General features: G+C 35.0%; 1 protein-coding gene across 13 annotated transcripts in view; it reads right to left on the bottom strand.

Moving 5' to 3' along the window:
* Positions 1 to 20041, bottom strand: part of DMD (dystrophin) — a 1176091-nt gene that overhangs the window by 304214 nt on the left and 851836 nt on the right. For all 13 annotated transcript variants that reach the window (XM_065677219.1, XM_065677222.1, XM_065677220.1 and 10 more), the window contains one exon: positions 18791 to 19026. In XM_065677219.1, coding sequence (XP_065533291.1) covers positions 18791 to 19026 — 236 coding nt within the window. The remainder of the gene's footprint in view (positions 1 to 18790; positions 19027 to 20041) is intronic.

The raw sequence follows: 20041 nt of genomic DNA, 5'->3' as shown, positions 1-20041 counted from the left end.
TGCAGATGTGCAGACATTAAGAGATAACAAATAATCATAACATTCACTATGTATGCCAAGGTAGTCCTCCTGAGGCTTGATGGTTTATTGTTTTCTAATGCCACTGTAGATCAAAGGAAAATGTTTCAAACTGTCTTCCACAGCATAAGAGACATTGCATATGGAAATCAGATCATATGAGTTACTCTTTTGGAATACTGTTCCCTACCATAGACAGCTAAAGTCATATATGAGATGCATCAAGAGAGATTTCTATACATGCATGCAATTGCACAGAATCTCTGGCTGAGGGCATGCTTATTGAATTACTTCCAAATTGAGGCTCTATGCACAGATTAACAATCATTCAAACTAAATAGCCACAAAGCATGATCATACCCATTACTCATACTGAACAAAAAAAGGAAAAAGTAGCTACTGCCACAGCACCATTACCTCAAGAGCTTATCATAAGGTGCTCAAACTCCAACATACCACTGCAAGCTGGACGTACATTCATTGGAAGAGGGAACAACAATCTGCTGTTCCCCTGGCCAGCTGCACCCACACTGCTTCCTTCCTACACAACTGCTCAGGTGCAGCTCTACCATATCCACCTGCTCACCTGTCTGAAAAAGGCCAGCACTTCAGGCTGAGCACAATTGCATGAGGGATGGGAAAACAGGAATGGAAGTGAAAAACAGGGTCATGAGAGGGAGGGTGTAGGGGTATCAGAAAAACAGTGATATGCAAGAGAAGAGCTAACTAATAGTTGAGCTGCGCACTCCAGGAAGGCAGTCAATCCTGAATTACCTATGGATGATTTAACTTCAGTTCTGGATTAAATACAACATGAGGCAGAGGCACTGAAGCTGATTTCAGTAAAGAGCTAGCTGAGGTCAAATAGACTTAACTTATGCACACAGAGCACTTTGTGAACACAAGTTGTGTAATTTCTGGGGCCAGCTCAGAAGTACAGCACCTTTCAGGAACAGACAGAGACCTGATGAGTCTTAACTGACTGAATGTAAAATCACTTACCTGTTCCTGCAACGGCTCCCCAGCTTGGTCTTATCTAAAACAGCTGCAATGAGCCTATCTGTAATAGTGCAGTACTGTTAGCATCTTGTATGTGTATGTGTGTGTATGAGAAACAGGTCAGTCAAGTCTTTGCTGAATATTCCCCCTTTTTTTTTCTTAAAGGCACAGCAAATTTGAATCAACTTCATGGAGCAGACTGAGGATATCTGTACTAACTGTCCATAATTTAATCTTGCACATATTTCCTATTATGCCTATTGGAAGGATATTTTCAAATATTTGTTCTCTATTTCAACCTTGAAGTCACTGCTTAGCCAGGTTATTCCTCAGAACTTCTTGTCACCGATACTTCTAGCTACCTGATGAACTTTTTGGTGGTGGTGGTCTTCACTACATCTTCTACCAGAAAAAAAATAAAAAAATAAAATAAAATCTGAAGAGTATATCTGTTTATGTATACAGACATGCTCACACATAAAGGTTATATGAAATAGTAGACAATATTTGGATAAGGAATACAGCCCATCACAGACTGTTATCCACTGTGTTTGTTATCTCCATATTGGCAACGACAGCTTCCAACCTATTGCTCATTTCTATTCTGAGACATTATACAAGATGGAGATTATTCTTGCAGATGCTCTAAAGTTCATAATCTTATTTTGTCACAACATTTTTCTCAAATAGAGTAAAACAGTCACTGAAACTTTTGAAGTGATAGTCTGAAAAAGGGTTTGTTCTAGCACTAATCCTTCTGCTAACAGCTTCAAGGCAGAAGGTCTCTGTGTGAAAGACAATAAACAAACAATGCTAATTTTGTTACTGGTATGACACCAGTCTTGTCTAGTTCAATATGAATTATTATGTGACAACTCATGAATTTCAGCTATAACACTTGGGAATGTGCTCAAGCAATCTCATAGGCATTAGTAGTTGTACTTGAGAATATAGGAAGAATATAGAAGTTGTGTCTTTTGCCCTTAACAAGACTTCTGATACTGCTCATGTGATGTCACACAAACAAGGTAGGAAATTTTTCTCTAAATGAAAATTAAACTGATGGAAAAACATAATTTGAAGGTACTATATAGGAAGGCTGGGCATATCAAGTGGAGCTGCATAAAGATTTATACTATGTCTAATATTATTAACTATTTTCATTAATTGCTTGGTTGATAGAATAGAGGGTAGATTTTTTACATTGACAAAGATGCAAAATGTAATCAACAGTGAGCACCTGAGAAAAGGAAAACAATACAGAGTGGTTTCAAAAACCTTGAGAATTCAATTCAGTAAGTGTGAAGAACTAAAATAGTTAGCTGAATAAACTGGATGAACATAGGAATGGGTTGTAAGTGACTGGACAGATGATGGGAAGTCTAGAAACAAGAACAGAAATTTAAGAAAGCAGGAATTGTTTAGTATAGAGAATATTGAACTGAAATATCAGACTTCAAATATATGAAGTTATTGCTGAGAATAAACTCAGTTCTCAGTTTCCATCGTGGTGACAAAATTAGCTTAAATCACAGCAGGAGATATTAAGGTTGGAGATGAAAATCTTTTGAACTACAACAACTGTAAAGCAATGGAAAAAAAAATCTGCAAAACTACAAAAAAAAAATAAATCTTGACTTAACGAGTGCATTGGACAAAAATTGGTCAGAAATTATTTAAGTCTACTTCATCCTGCCTGAGGCAAAAGTCTGGACTGCACAGATTTTCAAATCTCCTTCAAGCCCTATTTATTATACCTATCATTCCTTTGTGGGGGGATAAAAAAGCAAACCTCTCTAAAAAACAGCATGGAGAGTAAGGTAGACTTCTATGCTTATTTGCAGCACTATTTTCCACAGCACTTTAAATGCTGGTTTGCATCAAAACATGATCATGTGCACTTCCAGTAGTTAACACATTTTCAACTTTGATTACTTGTTAACACTGCAGGAAAACAAAAAAAGAAAAAAAAAGAAAAAGAATGAGAAACAGTAGCTGCACACTGACTATAATAAGAACACTGCTTACTACATAATTTCTTCCCCTGAGTTAGCTTACTGGTATTGAAATTGGCCTATCATTGTAGTTTCTTGTAATGTATTTTTTTTAGTGTGACAATGCAAAGTGGCAGGATAGCACTTCCTTTTCTCTGTTTTTAATTCTACTCAAAACTGCTGGACTGAATTTCTTAGATAAGCTATAAGGAGTTTGTTTTACTTTATCTGACACATCATGTTTCTCAGAAGTTTGGTGGCAGAATAATATTAGGTGTGCACTGTAATATATGGATGAAAATTACACAGGAAAAAAGGCTGTGAGGGTGTTGGGGTACTACTATATATTAAAAAGTACTTAAAATGGGATTGATTACCTAATCTCAATAATTTAGGCAGAATTTATATTCCAGGTCTAAAGAATATGATGATTCTATAAGCAGGAGTAACACAAATGTAGAGGACTATCAGAGAGGCTGTGGTGGCAGGTGATGTCACCATAATGTGAGGCTTCAATCATACTGTTTTAACATTGTGATTCTGAAACTGGGCTCCCAGATCCTGGCAACTGCCAGCCTATATGCCTGCCTTCTCCATATATGGTAGAATTTGGTAAAACCACACTGAGGAATAAAATTAACAACACGTGTAATTTGCTTGGAAAAAAGCTGATGTAGCTTTCTTTTAAAGAAAGTCTTAAGCTTCTTTGAAGAAATCAAAGCAGAGAAGGACAATTTGGTTCAGGTAGGATACGTGCATATAGAAAATATTTTCTATAAAGTCCCTCAGAAGAGTTTTAAGGAATTTGGCAACAATATGAAAAAAGGAAGGTTGTCTTCTGAATGTGTATTTGGCTGAAAGACAGAAAAGAGTGGGTAGGATTATGATGCATTCTTGTAGTGGAAGCTGGTTTAGGACAGATAAATCAGTTATTTTCATAGCAGGTAGTATCTACAGCTTGCTGCCACAGGGGGTTGCGAGGGCCAAGGGCATCAGCAGTTTCAGAGGGGGATTAGACAACTTCATTAATAATAGGCTGAAAAATAGATGGGGAATAGGCAGTAATGCGTCTCCTGATATCCCCAGTTCGACAGTTATGGATGTGAGGGGTGAGGGCAGTATGAAGGAAACAGTGTGCAGAAAGTAGTCAGTCTGGTAAATTCTCCCTGCCCACCCTGTACTAATCTCACCAACAGAGACACTTAGCTGGGCTAGACAGAACACTGGTTTGACCTGGTAAGGCACTGCTTATGATTTCAAGTGTGGTGAGACCCAATTTTAGTCCTAGTTAGAAACCTAGCTATTCCCTTATTTGTTGTAGGTCCATAAAATACAAAAACTGTAACTTAAACCACTGAAAAATCTTTGGCAAATACAGTTATTTGAGACCAAAAATATTTAAGAGTAACAGAGTAATGTGTCCTCATCCTAATTCATGCCAAATCCTACGCAAGATGTTTCATTTTTTTTCTAAATTATAGGGAAATCTGTAGTGTTATAAATAGATTCTCTTTCAGTAGTAAACATGAAAAGGATCTGATTTGTTACTATGTTAGCATAATATGTTAGTAATACATAATATTTCTAACTGCTAAGATTCTCCAAACACTTGACTTTTTATCAAAATCAAGGAATAAAAAAAAATTAGTAAACATGATACGTATTAAAATGCTTTCCATGTCTGCATCATATTCCAATTATTTAGTCATCACAATTTTGCATTGAAATAGGAAAGTCTGAAAAAGTTGACAAGGTTGAGGCAACACAAACAGTTCATTTGAGAATCCAATTGCATCTCCCTCTAGGGAGTAAAAGGGCATAACTTCTCTGTGCCTGAACAGATTGCTCCCAGCTGGAGCAAGGGGGAAGCAGAGACCATGTCCTAACTCTGTGAATCATGCTGCAGCTGCAGCCCATCTCAAGCAGCACAATACAAATTTGCTCCTCACTCCGGCAGTACAGCTTGGGAGATTACAACATAGATCAGAATGATTGAATCTGATGATAATGCAGAAGACAAACTTCAAGAATTACAGATTTCATAAAGACATTTCAAACTAATTATAAGCTTGTAGCAATAATGGAAAGGCTGAAAAATAGGTAAGTTTCTTCACCCAGCTCTTACACAGCTGCCTTAAAATCAGCCTCCTCATATTTATTTTACCAAAATATTTAATAATGCATCCTCAGTGACATTTCTTAGAAGCAAAATATGACTTTCTTCCTGACTCACTCAACTGAAGAGCTCTGTAATGGTAAAGACATGTACATCCTCTTATTAACTGACTTGTTATTCCTGTTCATCAATCCTAAACTGTGCAAAGAAGCCATTATCACCAAATTACAGTCTACAAAATGCATGGAATAAAAACGAAGATGATTTGTATGGAGGCAAACTAAGACATTATATCCACGATGTATGTTGAGAGCTTTATTAAACAAAGTTGTAAGGAAATTCACATATCTTCTTCCTCTCTTGGCTGTCACTTTATCTATTTCCTATGCTCCATTACCTCTGCACAGGCCCAGAAGGTGTTTGCACATAACAACATTTCATTCTTGATTGAATTTAAACTGAGCATTCCCCTCATATTATGTATACATATGAGTTATCATTTTATCGCCACTTAAAAAAAAAAAAAAATCTTGTGAACCTCATGTAATACTTTGGGAAACGTACCTTAGAATCAAATTTTTAAAAGGGCATTTCTAGTTCCCACAGATAGAAAGACACAAAACTTAAGATCAAGAAATCTTTCTGCAGTTCTTATTCTGAAAAGAGACATAATTATAATGTATTGTCCATGTATGTTGTTGTTCTGAAACTCCAAAGTAGCCATTGCAAGTAGATTAGTAGATTAATGCCAAACCAGGTAACGGCCTGCTCTTTGATAGCCAAATGATTTGGAAATCTAAGATAACATGTCTAACATTTCAGTAGCAAGAAACATACAATAATTTTTGCTATGATCTGTCCCAATTTTATGTCTTAGGGTAACGATTACAAATGATTTTGTCATTGCTCAGTAAGACATGCTCAGTGAGGAATTTGTTTTTCAGCTGAAATATAATAAAAATAAGTGTGTGGCATTTTTCTCCAATAAGAATCAATGGTGTCTGAATAATTCATAAAGAGATATGAAGATAGGATCCCTGCCACGCAGAGTTTACAAGCTTCTTCCCTAAGAAGTCATGAAGTGAATCTCCATGGTATATGGGTGACCAAAACTGTCAGGTATCAAAGGTAAACGAGAATACTGCAGAAACGATGAAAAGGATAGTAAAAATCTCAGCAGCTGGATGATAAAAATAAATTTATTATTTGCTAGATGTTATAATCCTAGTTTTTCAGAAAAAGTGGGTATGTGAACCAGCAAAATTTCAACTATGTTCTGAATGGTTTCCTTTTTGTACATATTATGGTCAGCAACATGTGATCTGTAAAAGCAGACCAAAAATATGTGGGAACACCTTCCCCTCCCCGCCTTGTCCTGTAAAATGCTGTACACAAACAGTCATGATATATATCAGATTTATTTCTCTTTTGGTCTTACCTCTTCCATTCCCTTATTAAAATAACAAGAGAAACAAAAAACTCTAATTTTAACAAACAATTCTAAAGTACTGAGGTTTTTCTAAATTGTAAAATGAAATTCAGCTAACATACTTCAAAATGCAACTCCCTTCTCTCCGTTAACTGCAAGGATAGGACTGTAAACTTAATTAGATTTTGATCGTAGAGACCTTCATTTTAAATAATATTTTGGGGGAGGGTTGTGTCATTATTTTTAAGTGACAGAGTTGCTTGCATCAAACTATACCAAATTAAGAATGTGAAGTTTAAATATTAAAAATTACTGTATTGAAAATGTTGCAGTTTTTAACCTGGATCATTCTCTAAACATATCCTAGATTTCCTCAGCAAAACACAGATAGATAGACATATACAAATGGCTATATTTTTCAAATATATTTAAGACCAATTAAATAATTTGGGAGAACTGGATACTAACAAATATTAAAAAAAAAAAAAAAATAAATACATTGTACTATTTCAGAATCTACTTGTAACAAGGTACTTTCCTGGAAGGCTAACAATGGAGGGGACAGAATTGTGTCTGTGTCTGTTAAATCTTACATTTCTCACTAAATAGCTAATTAAAAGTAGCTTTCCACTTTGATGTGGACACTGGGCTTCATCTAAAAGACTTAAAAAGAAAAAAGTTATTATCAAACATAATAGAAAGAAATTGCTCTGAGAAAATGCTGTGTAGTTATTCCCACCTTTTACTATCTGAGCTTATGTTACTTCAGTACAAACCGTAAAATAAGAACTAAAAAACAGTTCCAACGTTTAACCTTTATGCTGCTTAGCAGTTATTTCTGAATTGTTTCAATAAATCTCTTCCAAAGTAGATTTTTTTTTCTTTAACCATAATACTAGCAGGCAGACAGACAGCAAGGTGCTGCCCAGTAATAGTATAACATTAACAACTCTTACTGGAACTAGAATTGTCTAGAATTATTTATGCTGTGTTATCTTCCCCACAGTGCACGCCTCACAGGGAAAATTCAAATAAGTTTGAAAAGGAAGGAAAAGAATACAGAGATGGGTTCAAATGAAGTCAGAATGTCTTTAGGGAGAAAAATCAGTAGCAGTACATTAAAAAGAAAAAAATCATTTTCTGTTGAGCATTGTGAAAAAGTGCCTGTTTTCACATTATTTTTAACAACCCATTACAATTCTTTTGATGTGCAGGGAACTGAAAATGAGTCCTGCTGTTCTTTTTTTTTTTTTTCTGAGATAGTATTAAAATAAATAATCTGCTATTTATACTTTTTTTTAATGATAATTATAGTGAAAAAGTCTCATTATGCAACGGCAGTAGAAGTTGAAAATTATAATCTAAATGACCATTTACCCATCATTCAAAAAAGGCTGAAGAATCATTTATCCTATATATTGTTAAATAGCATCCCTGAACATCAATCCTACAGCAAAGACAAACAATCATAGAATCATAGAATGGTTAGGCCTGGAAAGGACCTTAAGAACACCTAGTTCCAATCCCCCTGCCATGGGCAATGACCATATATATATAGCCCATGCAGTTCAGAAATAGGCATACAGTAGAAATACGAAGTCAAGAGAACACATTTTCTGTGAATCCTACAGTGGAAATCTCATAGTTTTCTCGTAAGAAAAAATATACGCTTTGTATTCTATACTATGAGGTCTTCAAAGGCTGTTCTGTTATTTTAGTTAAGATTTGTGATTTTAAAGTTGTCCAATGAAATAATTTCAAAGGAATTAAGTAACTAGCACCCAAGGAAATTAAAAGTTACGTGCACAACTTTCTTAGATTTCACAGACAATTCTGGTTTATGTATAAAACATTCTAATGATAGAGACATAAAAGAAGAGTTGAATTCATTAAAAAATACCCATAAGTAAACAAAGTATATGAATTCTCACCTTGACAAAAAATACTGGAAAATAATTTAGTAAAAAATACAGAGTAATACACAAAATGAACCAACATGACTGAATTGAAGTTTCAACATGCAAGATTTTCCTTAATCTCAGCATATTTAGCTAGAAAGGTTAAAAAAAATATACTTGTTAGATATTGTTCTCAGAAGGTGAGTGATGTTTGACCTAAAAACTTCAGCAGTCTAGCAGGAAGAGGGAGAAGCGGGGGAGGGAAATTTACTGACATTAAATTTGCATAAACTAATCTGGATAAAAACCAAGAGCACTTCTATCTTACAAATTTTCCTCCTCAGTTGAATTTTTGCCCTAAATCAATATGGACCTTTATACAACTATGTCTTGAAGCAGATAAACGAAGTCTTGCAAACTTTCCCAATTCACCAATTACACAGTTCTTCCTACCCTTCACTCTCCACCTGTTTCATGCATCTTTCGTGTCCTCTTTCAACCATAAAACCTGTGAGACAATTTCACCTACTTTATCCCCAACTCAGAATGATGATCTAAGTCTTGATTAAGACCGCTTATAAATACGCAACTTTTTCCATCCACATACACCTTATCTGTATTATAATTTAAATGCACAATGCCCCACTAATTCTTCTCCTGTAAACACTTCTATCAATAATATCTGTTGTGTTGGATTATTATTGCAGGTGTGTATAGCTCTGGAATAAGCTGTTTAGTACAAGTAGGAGAAGTGATATTTTTTGAGTTCAATACACTAGGCACCACATGATACAATATACCTTACAGTCATTGCTCAGAACGGACAGCTGGCTGTACTCATATTCAATTCACCTTCTGCTGCTTCCAAAGCATTTTCCCCTAAACTTGCACCAATATGCATGAGAGATCCTCTTCAGTAAATTATACTAACTTTACTGACTTGTTTTTCCTCTAAATTATCCATGGAATATTTACAAATCACAAATGCCTGAGACAGTTGAGTTTATTAACTGATGCACAGCACATTGATGCTACATTTTCAGAGTTATCTTTTAGTACCCACAGATAAAATTTCATTCTCTAGCAGTTATATTCTTGTTCTGTATCACATGCCTTAATGACATGTTCAGGAGAGGTTGGAGAAAAGCCCCACCCAGAATTGCACTACCAGCAAATGCGCTAATAATAGCAATAAACGATAATATGAAACAGTGTGTGAAGTCCATGTTTAACAATTCAGCTTGAGAATTTAACAAATCCAGAAGAATGAAAACGAATGGTGGAAGCTGGCTGAGGTGACTAAACATCTATGTATGAAACTCGTATCTGGCTGCTCAAAATCTTTCATACAAGCAGAAAGCACATGAACATTAGGAGTGCCATGGTGATGTTACGTTGATCTTTCACCTCAGTAACAGCAATGGTCCACAAAAGCAGCAGAATACACTTCTGGGAATTCTTTTGTTACTTGCTTTTTGTATCAGCTAGCAACAAAGAGAGATGAGAGATCTGAGTAATATGAACTGGACCACATTTACTACTAAAACCAATTTTCTTTTAATTAAGTCCTCCTTCAGCATTTGATTGTGTAAACAGCTGAATTCTCTGGTTCAATTCAGAAAAATAATGTCTTTCTTGAGTAAAACATATAGTCATTACTTTCGTATTTTGAACTGAATGCTTACTCAGCCATTTTCTAGGATTTCATTGCAATGTGTAGTAAGATGAAAAAAAAATAATTTTCTGTTTACAGTGTAAATTTCTTGTTTGTTAATATGAATATTTGAGATTTCAGTTTTGCAGCAGTGAAGGAGGGATTGTTTTTATATCTAACAAAACCAAAACTAAATATACAAACCCTTCCCCACTACCCTCCGTGACTAGTGAAAGAAAAAGACAACCTAAAAATGCTAGATTTTTTTCAATTTGTTGTTTATAATTAACAAAGGACATCAGCTGTTAGACGTGTTATGCAAAATCAGACATTTTGTTCTTAATTTCTGTATGCAAAATTCAGTTTAGTAGAAACAAAAGGAGAATATATTGAAGAAGAGACTGTCCAAAGGGAACTCCAGGCAGCAGAAAACAGACACCATGTTCCACAAAGGCAAAGAAGGTGGGGCAAGCGAGAGAAGATCAGGCAAATTCAGAGCATCATGTCCCTCTGTCTTCAATCCCCCTTAATAACAGCTTTCCAAGACAGGCAATTCTCTCTCCCACTACTTCTCTCCTTCTCCAGAACCACAGGAACCACTGTTTATTCATATTAAATCTAGTGAAAATGCATGCAAAGTGGTAAGTCATGTGAAGAAATAAGCAGGTATTATGGCTAGAGAATGGAGAAAAATATTCAAGACCCCTGTGAAAACAAATATTCTTCAATACCTCTCTTATAGTGTTTTTATAAATTTTACCTTTCACTTTTAAGCAGCTCTACATAGCATAATGTTTAAATATTTCGCAGGAGGTATAGCGAGTTAGTCACCTGTCTCCTGCTTACATTTGAGTCAACTACTTAAGTGGTTTTGATTGCTTCACATGTTATAAAGCAATATATACATGTAAATCAACACAGAACTCTCCATGAAAGCTTCTCTAAGTGCAAAATGTTATTATAGTATTCTTTGGGAAACGAGAAAAAGGAATTCCAAGAATTTGGCTTACTGCAATAGAGCTAAGTCACTAGAAACTGTTACATCCCACAGCTTAAAAAAGCTAGTGACATTTTTTTTAAACAATCCCTTCGTGAAAAAGGATGTTAATGACACTGCTGGCTGCTGTGCCTCAGGAGGGAACTGCCCATCTGCTAACAAATCCCTGAACCTGTATTATTATTAAGCAATGTTTATAGAAGTATCAGAGTACCCATGGCACATTGAGAAAGCAATAGCACACATTTCAAGACTTCAGGGTTTTTTTACTTAAAATTCTGGGATCATTTTCTTTTGCACATAAAAGAACTGTGTTTCAAGATCAGCTTATTAGGAAGCTCTGCTGGGAGTTGATGGTTTTATTTTCTTTCAGAGCAAAACCTGTTTCTCTAAGAAGAGCTCCATCTCCTCACACATAAAATGAACAAATATACAGTTGTTCCTCCTAGTTTTAATTTACATTTTATGATCACAACTAGATTAAAATTTTATGCATTGCATCATTATTTAGATACAAGCCACTTTTATACTTCCCACAATTCCTGAATTTAAAAAGTGCCACTCATAGATATTTTTGTTATCATTGCTAAAAATGTATTTTTATATGGATACAAAAATACAGCTCACTAAAACTTCCATAACTCTCCCAAGAGATCCTTATTACTACTTAGAACTATATAATGAGTTGAAATTTTACCAGGACTGCTCCAAATCTTAAAGCAAATCACAGCTGAGGTGGGAGGGGTGCAAATAATGGCATTCGTTATACAATAGAGAATCATATTATTTGAAAATGGCATTCATGAATAATCACAGGATAATTTAAGTAGGAAGGAACCTGCTGAGATTATTGTGCCAAACCTACTGCTCAAATGAAGCCTACACAGGATCCTGTCCAGTTTTGTGACTAACACCCCCAAGGCTGGAGAATCAACAAGATCTCTGGAAAGCCTTTTGCAATGATTTATTATGTTCACCATGAACATTTTTTCTCTATTTTTTCATCAGAATTCTCTTTGCTGCAGCACCCATCTGTTGCATCTCATCCTTTTCCTGTGCACCTTTGAGAAGAATCTGGCTCCATCTTCTGTACAGTCTCTTATTTAGTGGCTTCAGGCAGCAAGAAAGTCCCTCCTGAGCTCTCTCCCAGGCAGAGCAAACCCAACTTTAAGCCTCTTGCCATATATAAAGTACTCCAGCCCTTGATCAACTTGGTGGCCCTGAACTCAACTCCCTCCATGTCTTTCCTGCACACCAGGAAGCCCAAACTAGACACAGAACTCCAGATGTGTCTCACATGTATTGATTATAGAGGAAAATGATCACTTCCCTCAACATGTTCTCTAGGGTCTTATTAAATGCAGCCTAGCATATAGTTGCACATGCCAGCGAAATGCAAAGATGCACAAAGAAAGACTGATTTGGGTAAAAGAATAAGGTCCAGTGCTGATGGAATAGGTCCTTTATACTTATAAAATAGGTCAGACTCAGAAATACAGAAAAATGTATTTGCTGTTGAAAAATGCAACCCTAGTGAAATGTGTGTACTTCTAATACTCAACATATAAATGCAAATGAAAATTAATTCCTGCATTCTTGTCCCTTCCCTGATGAACCTAACAGAATGCCAGTTGCACTAATCATGATAACTTATCTTTTCCTACAAGTTTATTTGGCTGGAATTGAAAAAAAAAATCAAATTATTTCTTCACAATAGGCCAATAAAAAAGCACACAGAGGAAAGTTATCTTTAGGCACAACTGTAGTATTATTTTTTGTTTGAATGATGATGATTGATTTACAGCCTGACTGAAAACTAATTGAAAAATGATGAAAGTATCTCTTACTTCAATGATTTTAGAATCAGGTCTTTAAAGGTAAAATTTTTATGCATGTCCTCGTGATTAACATCATAGAGAAATGAGGAAATGGCTGTTAATCACTTTCCAAAAGACAGTGTTTAGACAGCTTTTTTATTGTTGTAGAAAACAAATACAGTCTCTAGCATACTGTAATGAGCTGGCCAGGCTATTTAAAATATCCACTGTCATTATGTGCAACAAAGTATTAAAAAGGAGTCTCCTGACATATATTCTATATCCCTTGAGGTCCTATTTTCAGATTAATAGAATTTTTTTCTTTTTTTTCCTCCCTTTAAAGTTTCAGATTTCCAGGCCCTCTAGAGCATCCTGCTGCACATTTTCTAACCTTTAAGAATAACCTTAAAGGCTGACAGACATTTTTTCATTTTCCTGTACTCTAAAAAAGCTAAAAACTTCACATACTTTTAACTTTTTCTAATATATTTAGAAATCTGTTCATTTACAATTTTTTTTATTCACTTCAAAAACTGAAACCAGCTTTCCAGTACTTCTCACCAATTCGAATTAATTTTAAAAGTCTAGCAGCATGAGGCAGTATAAAAATAAGAATTCTAGTAGATATCCCATGTTAAAAGGAACAACATCCGTCTGAAATATAGATAAAATAATGAAAGTAGTCTCCCAGGCAAGTATATCTTATGATGAAATTCATAGAGGGAAAGGAGGTTTTGCACAAGCCATAAAGAATACGGAGGGTTCAGCTATCAGAGGAGGTGCACAGAAATGCTGGGGAACCGCCAACATGTTGCAGAATCAGTTTCAGCTCCAGCCCTGCTTTGAGAGCTAGCTGATTCTGGTCCAGCAGTGCCCCAGGAATGTCTGCAGCTGTTTGTTCATATGAAAATGGTAAATTCTACAAAACCCGAAGCTTTGAAAACAACCCTCAAAGCGGCATGGCAGCACCAAGAAAGGGATGTGGCAAACATGCTTCTGAAGATGGATTCTGAAAGTGTGAATGTCAGCTACAGCTTACTGGCATCATACAGATTCTGGACTAGGAAACTCCTCCCGTTAAGCACATCAAAATATTAAACTGGAAAACATTCAGCTCCAAATGTAAAATCTTCTATGGTGTTCTTCAACAGTACATTATCTGAAGATGTGATAAATGGGTCGTTTTACACAAATCTCACTAACATGAAACTTCGTATCTCTGTAGAACCTGAAGTACACTATCTAAAAGGTTGAGGACTTCACCTTACCTATAGCTTGCTTTTGTGATATAAATATATGAACAGACAGATGTCTTTGGCTGTAACTACAAGTTTTATTTCAATGTGGGCATATTTCAAATACACTGATTCATACCCCATAATAAAGAACTACAGTTTTTAACCTGGCAATTACAGTGGCTTCTGTAAGAAAACGATATAAAATTGGAAAACTATATTTTTATTTAGAAAATAAAAGTTGCCAAACAGTTTAGACAGAAAACTTTCCATGTTTCTGATCTATCAGAATATTAATTGTAAGGTTGCATACAAAAAATACATGTATAATAACGAAGTTGCATACTAAAATGCATGGTATGTAACCATGGGAACAGATAGGTGAAAAATCCTCAGACAAGGGGAATGTCAGTTAAACCTAGTCTTTCATCTTAAGTTTGTTAATTGTGTTGTTTATAAAGAAATATTTTTCCTAACAGTTATTTTACTATGATCAGCTGCACAAGATTCTCAGCTATTGAAAAATCTATTCAGAATAGTGAAAATAATCTCTTCACTCCAGTTTTGTTTACTTCTCTAATTTACAGAAGACTAAAATTACTTTTTGAATAGTGACGAATTTAGTAGAATTATCTGACTCTTTCTGGATGACTACAGTAGCATAACACAAATAATTACCTAAAAGTATCTTTTCCTCATCTTTGCTTGAAAGTCTCAGTAACTAGCTTGGCTGTAGGTCTAGTTCTACATAAATACTTTTTCAGATTAATCCCCTACACTGCACCTAGGAGTGCAGACTCAGCCTATACTCTTAGAACCAATGAGTAAATGTAGGCACTGAAAATTGTAGTCAAATTCCTTAACAGTACTACTTATTATAATCTATGTTCACCCAGTACAAGTGAAAGCTGTTTTCAATAACATATGTTACACAAAATTTGGATGGACAGCATCCCTTGGTAAAATACAAGGACAGAATTAAAAATGTAAGGAGATTACAGTATTTGATCTTTTTAAATGGCATTGTTAATTAATTATCTTCAAGCTTTGTACACACTCCATAGTTCACTGCTTTTAGTAGAAATCTATTCCCACTGCAAAACTTCCTCTAAACACAATGATGACAGAGCAGAGCTTCTCAGTAAAAGTCTTACTGGCATCTTAAGTAAGGAAAGATTTATATTTTTTCATAATGTAGCAAATTTATTATTCTGTTCCTCTGTACACAATTTTCTCTTTTATGAAGAATCCCCACCTGACCTTCAAACATAAAACATCTTGATTGTTTTGAAGTAAGGACAGTGAAATGAAACAACAAATGCAAACCGCATTGTCATGTCCCTCACCTACTTACACCTTGGCATATTATAATATTCTCAGTATTACCAAGAACATTATTTGGAGATGAAGGTTATCTACAGAAGCAATATATGAGTCTCTTGTCAGTCTGCCATGCATTTATTTCTTTGACCATCAAATCCAGCAAAACATCAGTCTTCAAGCAGATGAGTAAAATATAATAATTTTCCTCTAACAAAACCATGGATGACACTAATGCTAATACTAAATTAATTTATTACACACATTTTAGTGTCTTTTCATTTAATTATATAGAACTTAACAAGTTATATACAACTACAGATGACTAAAATACTAATGCATTGCTTGAAGGAAATGTATACCACTCTTTGGACAGAAGCATTAACTACAGATGTTTGAAATGAATAGCCATCATGCTACTCTTTTGGTATGCTTTATTTACGACATAGTATGTGCACCACAGAATTTAAGTTGCATTGTTTCCTTCGTTAAAGTGAAGCTGCCACTAAAACAAGTGGTTTTTAGAATAGTTGTCTGTTTTGGTTTGTTCTATAATTGACCTTTGTACATGCTATTCACACAAGAGTACCAACTGACTGTGATCACATCCAAGCAAAGTTCGAGTGGAGGCTAACGAAGTGTTAAACTTGTATGGAGGGAAAATATGGCAGAGTTAGTGTCTGTGATCTTGTGACACAATCAGATGGAAATGAACTTAGCCAAAATGCCCTCAGAGAATTAACTTCAACATTACATGCTGCTGTGAAAGAAAAAAAAAAGACAACCGAAAGTCAGTTTTTTACCTGGGTGATTTGGAAAATGTTCTCCTACATACGTTGCTAAGATATAAGATTTCTTTGCTTTTAAAATGTTTGCTTTGAAATTTCATTTTCTTAGTAGAAATGTATTTCTCTGTTTTAAAAGAAATGTGAAATGGAAACAAAATCCCAAAATAGTAAGACCTTAGTAGCATGCCAACAGGACTAGCAGGGCTCTAAATTCTGGGTGAGCAACTAGGGGTTCATTCAGCATGTATCTTTACAATGATGAATTTTTATATTGAAAGTAGTCAGCCATGTTAAAATGGTATTTTCACTTAAAATTGAAAAACTGAAAAAGAACCCCTCAAAAACCTAAATCTGCTAAGACAGGACTCCTATTAAAGCTTACTGAGATCCCTGTAGATGTGCAACAAACTCCAAATAGAGCACAGTGCAATACAGTGACTTTCAATGACTTTTACATCACAAATACACAGGAGGTATGACTATGATATTTTACAGAATATACAGATATGGGGAGGTAAGCACTACTTTTGGATTTCCAACTTAGATCATATCTGGCCTGACTTTTCAGAATAGCTAAGTGCCTGTATGTCCAATTTCATCATCTCACATAATGCTGCAGACACTTTACATGTTAGAAAGCAACCTGTGTTTTTTCTGAGAAACCTGAAATTCTTTGTCAGTTTTGAGAATTCTGTTTGCTGATCTCACCTAATAATACAGTGACAGATTTAGGAGCAGAATCAAAATTTTGTTACATTTATTTCCATGTATTAAGTGACATTAAGATGATCGTTAGAGAAGAGAGAGCCAGTTAACAGAACTGGAGTCTATATTTAGACATTAATTCTTCCATTTCATCAGAGAATATATTAAATGTCACATTCTGTTGCACAGCCAATTAGAGAGGTAAGCACAACAAAAAAGAGTCTTCCTGCTGGTTCTGTTACCATCACAGCATGGTATCAGAAAAAGAGAAAGGGCTACCCAGCCAGGAACAGAAGTGAGAAAAAGACTGCAATAGTACTGGATTTACCACCTAAAGTATTTTACCCTTGAGTTAAGATAAAATGCTGATATAAACCAGTTAATTTTCAAACATGTATAACATTAATTGAAATCCTCAAGAGTTAGTAAATTGACCTCATATTTAAAAGAGATCTGCAGAAGGAAGTAAGCTATGAATTTTGCCTACCACAATAATGTGCTAAAACAAGGCATAAGTAAGAAAAGCATGCAATTCCGAACCAAGTATTTAACAACATAAAATTTTAAAACCAAAATGATTTGAAAAAGATTAAAAGACAATGTGCCAACAAGTCTTCTTTGGTCCTCAACCTTTCCAAATGACATAACGGCTATTTTAATCTAGTGTACTGTGTAGGTGCTACTGTAACTATCACTCATTATTCAAATACACCCATGCCATTTTAAAGATATTTTACTTAATAAAACACTGTAATTCTACCTGATAAATATTTTGTTCATGAATCAAGATGAAATAACTATTTTACTTATCTAGGAAATAAAGCAAAACATGTCTCAAAAATAGAAATTTTAAACCATTAAAAATGGGGGAAATACAAGAAAACAAGCAGATTTAATCCTATGAGGCATCTGCATATTTTAAGATACATGTTGTTATAAAACTGCTTAGTACAGATACTAGGCAAAATGTGACCATTGTTTCTCCCTCTCTTTCTGGTTTAAGCAAAGAGAAAGAATGTCAATATCTTCTTTACAATAAATCAGATTTTTTTTTTTAGAATGAGAAGGAGGAAGGAGCAGAAGAGAATCTTATAATAGAGAGTCCTAAACTCAGTTTAGCACTATGCTGAATGGAAATATAACACTGAGAAGTTTTTCGTAGGCATGCCAAATATTTTACACTGAACTATGTTAAATCTGGGTAACTACTTTCAAGCTTTACAATACCAATTACTTTTATTGTTACTGAGCAGCTAAAGTTAAAGTTTAGCCTTTTATTTTCTTTGCACATGTATTTCCATATTTTTCTGTGTTTTCAAAGATAAGTGACACTGATGCAGTTTTGCTGACAAAACATTTGCATTAATGAGCTGTTCTTTTCTTTAAGAGAACCTAGGAGCTTTTCATAACCCAACAGCAGCAGGATATAAGCTTTTCAGAAAGTTATAATAGAAGCAACATAAGAAAAGGTATGAAATGGAGCATCTTTCCTCCTGACAACCTGGACCTCACCATGCAGTTCCTTTTTTCTCGTGACATTTATATTTCAGCCTTTGGCTTGCATGCTCCAGCAACACAATCAGCATAAGCAACAGAAAGAAAAAGAGGTCTGCCTTAAATACCAGAGAAATAATGAACTACTTTTTTTTCCCCCCTCAATTATCTTAATATTTAACCAATAATTGTGTTTACAGAATAAAGTACCTTCAGTAACAACTGCATGCATTGTCGCCTATCTCTCCTGTGCTCCTTGTTGAAATGATTTAATACAAAATAAAGACCATGAGGTTTTCAACTTGAAAAATCAGTGTTACTCATACCTTTTGTTTGATGATCATGTCGTTGATATTGTCAAGATCACCTACTATCACTCTCTGAGATTTTATATCTCGATCCAGTCGAGAAAGCCAGTCAGTGAGTTCTGCCCATGCCTTATTGAAGTCAGCCAAGGCTGGAACCTCCAAAAGCACAGAAGATGGCATTTCTGGTTTGAAGGTGGTGGTTTCCTTGGTTACCCTGGTTTGTGTATCCACAGCAACAGTTTCACCAGAAGTTACTGAAAGAAAAAAAATGCTAAAATTACTGAATAAATGAACTATGATAAGCATTTATTTCAGTAACAGAATTTATGCACTAGAAAGGATAACAGATATAAGCTCATTTCTTGATGTCTTATATCTACTGAAAATATGAAAATTAAAAAAATATATTAATTTTTCCAGAGTAGTTCTATCTTAATGCATGCTTAATATTCAGCATTCTCAGCATATTCAAATTTCATCCTGAAAGAACAGTGTGACATAGTAACACTAGCAAAGCTCTCAGTGTAGTAAGAACCCCTCACTCAAGGTCACTGAAATACTGTTATACGTGAGTCATCTTCCAAAATCTAGTAGCGTTGTCACATCTGTCGAGGCCAGAGGCAGACTGAAAAAAATTGGTTGCAATATCCAATGTATCACAGCATGACCATGTATCAAGAAATGTATTTCTTCCACAGTCTCCAGTCACTCTGTTGCTGTGAATTTGTTTCACCTGCAATATTCTCACTTACTGTTACCACCGGCTATTTCCTGTTGGCTCTGTGACCAATATGGGCATTTGCACAACAAGAAATTCAGCCTTAGCTGATTCTTGATTTTTCCTCCTCGTAACTTGAAAATTATTTTTGCCCTCCAGTTAATCTTACAAAAGCAATTCATTCTGAACAATATTATGGCAGATGAGGCTACATAGAATTGCATTTGGTTATTTTTTCTTATTGTTTGTAAAGTCCAGTCAAATATGAAAAATAATATAAAGGAAAAACACGAACACCAGGTTGTTGCTTCAGTGAGGTACTAAATCCTTAGAAAAGAGAGACTTAATAACTACCCTTTAGAGTAGCTACAGAATCTCTATGTGAATCAACCTAAACACCACAATAGCTAAACCAGGAAAGCTGAAACAAAGCTGTATGGAGTGTGCCTTACATTTTTTAACACTGACATGCAGAATACACTTATTGAAACACAAATACAAATTTCTAAAGAACCAATATGTTGGTATGCATTTTTCCTAGTCTCCATACA

The sequence above is a fragment of the Lathamus discolor genome, chromosome 4 (assembly GCF_037157495.1).
Source record: "Lathamus discolor isolate bLatDis1 chromosome 4, bLatDis1.hap1, whole genome shotgun sequence".
In the NCBI taxonomy this organism is placed as follows: Eukaryota; Metazoa; Chordata; class Aves; order Psittaciformes; family Psittacidae; genus Lathamus; species Lathamus discolor.
The sequence above is the reverse complement of the archived record's forward strand: the minus strand, read 5'-3'. Positions and strand labels throughout refer to the sequence as shown.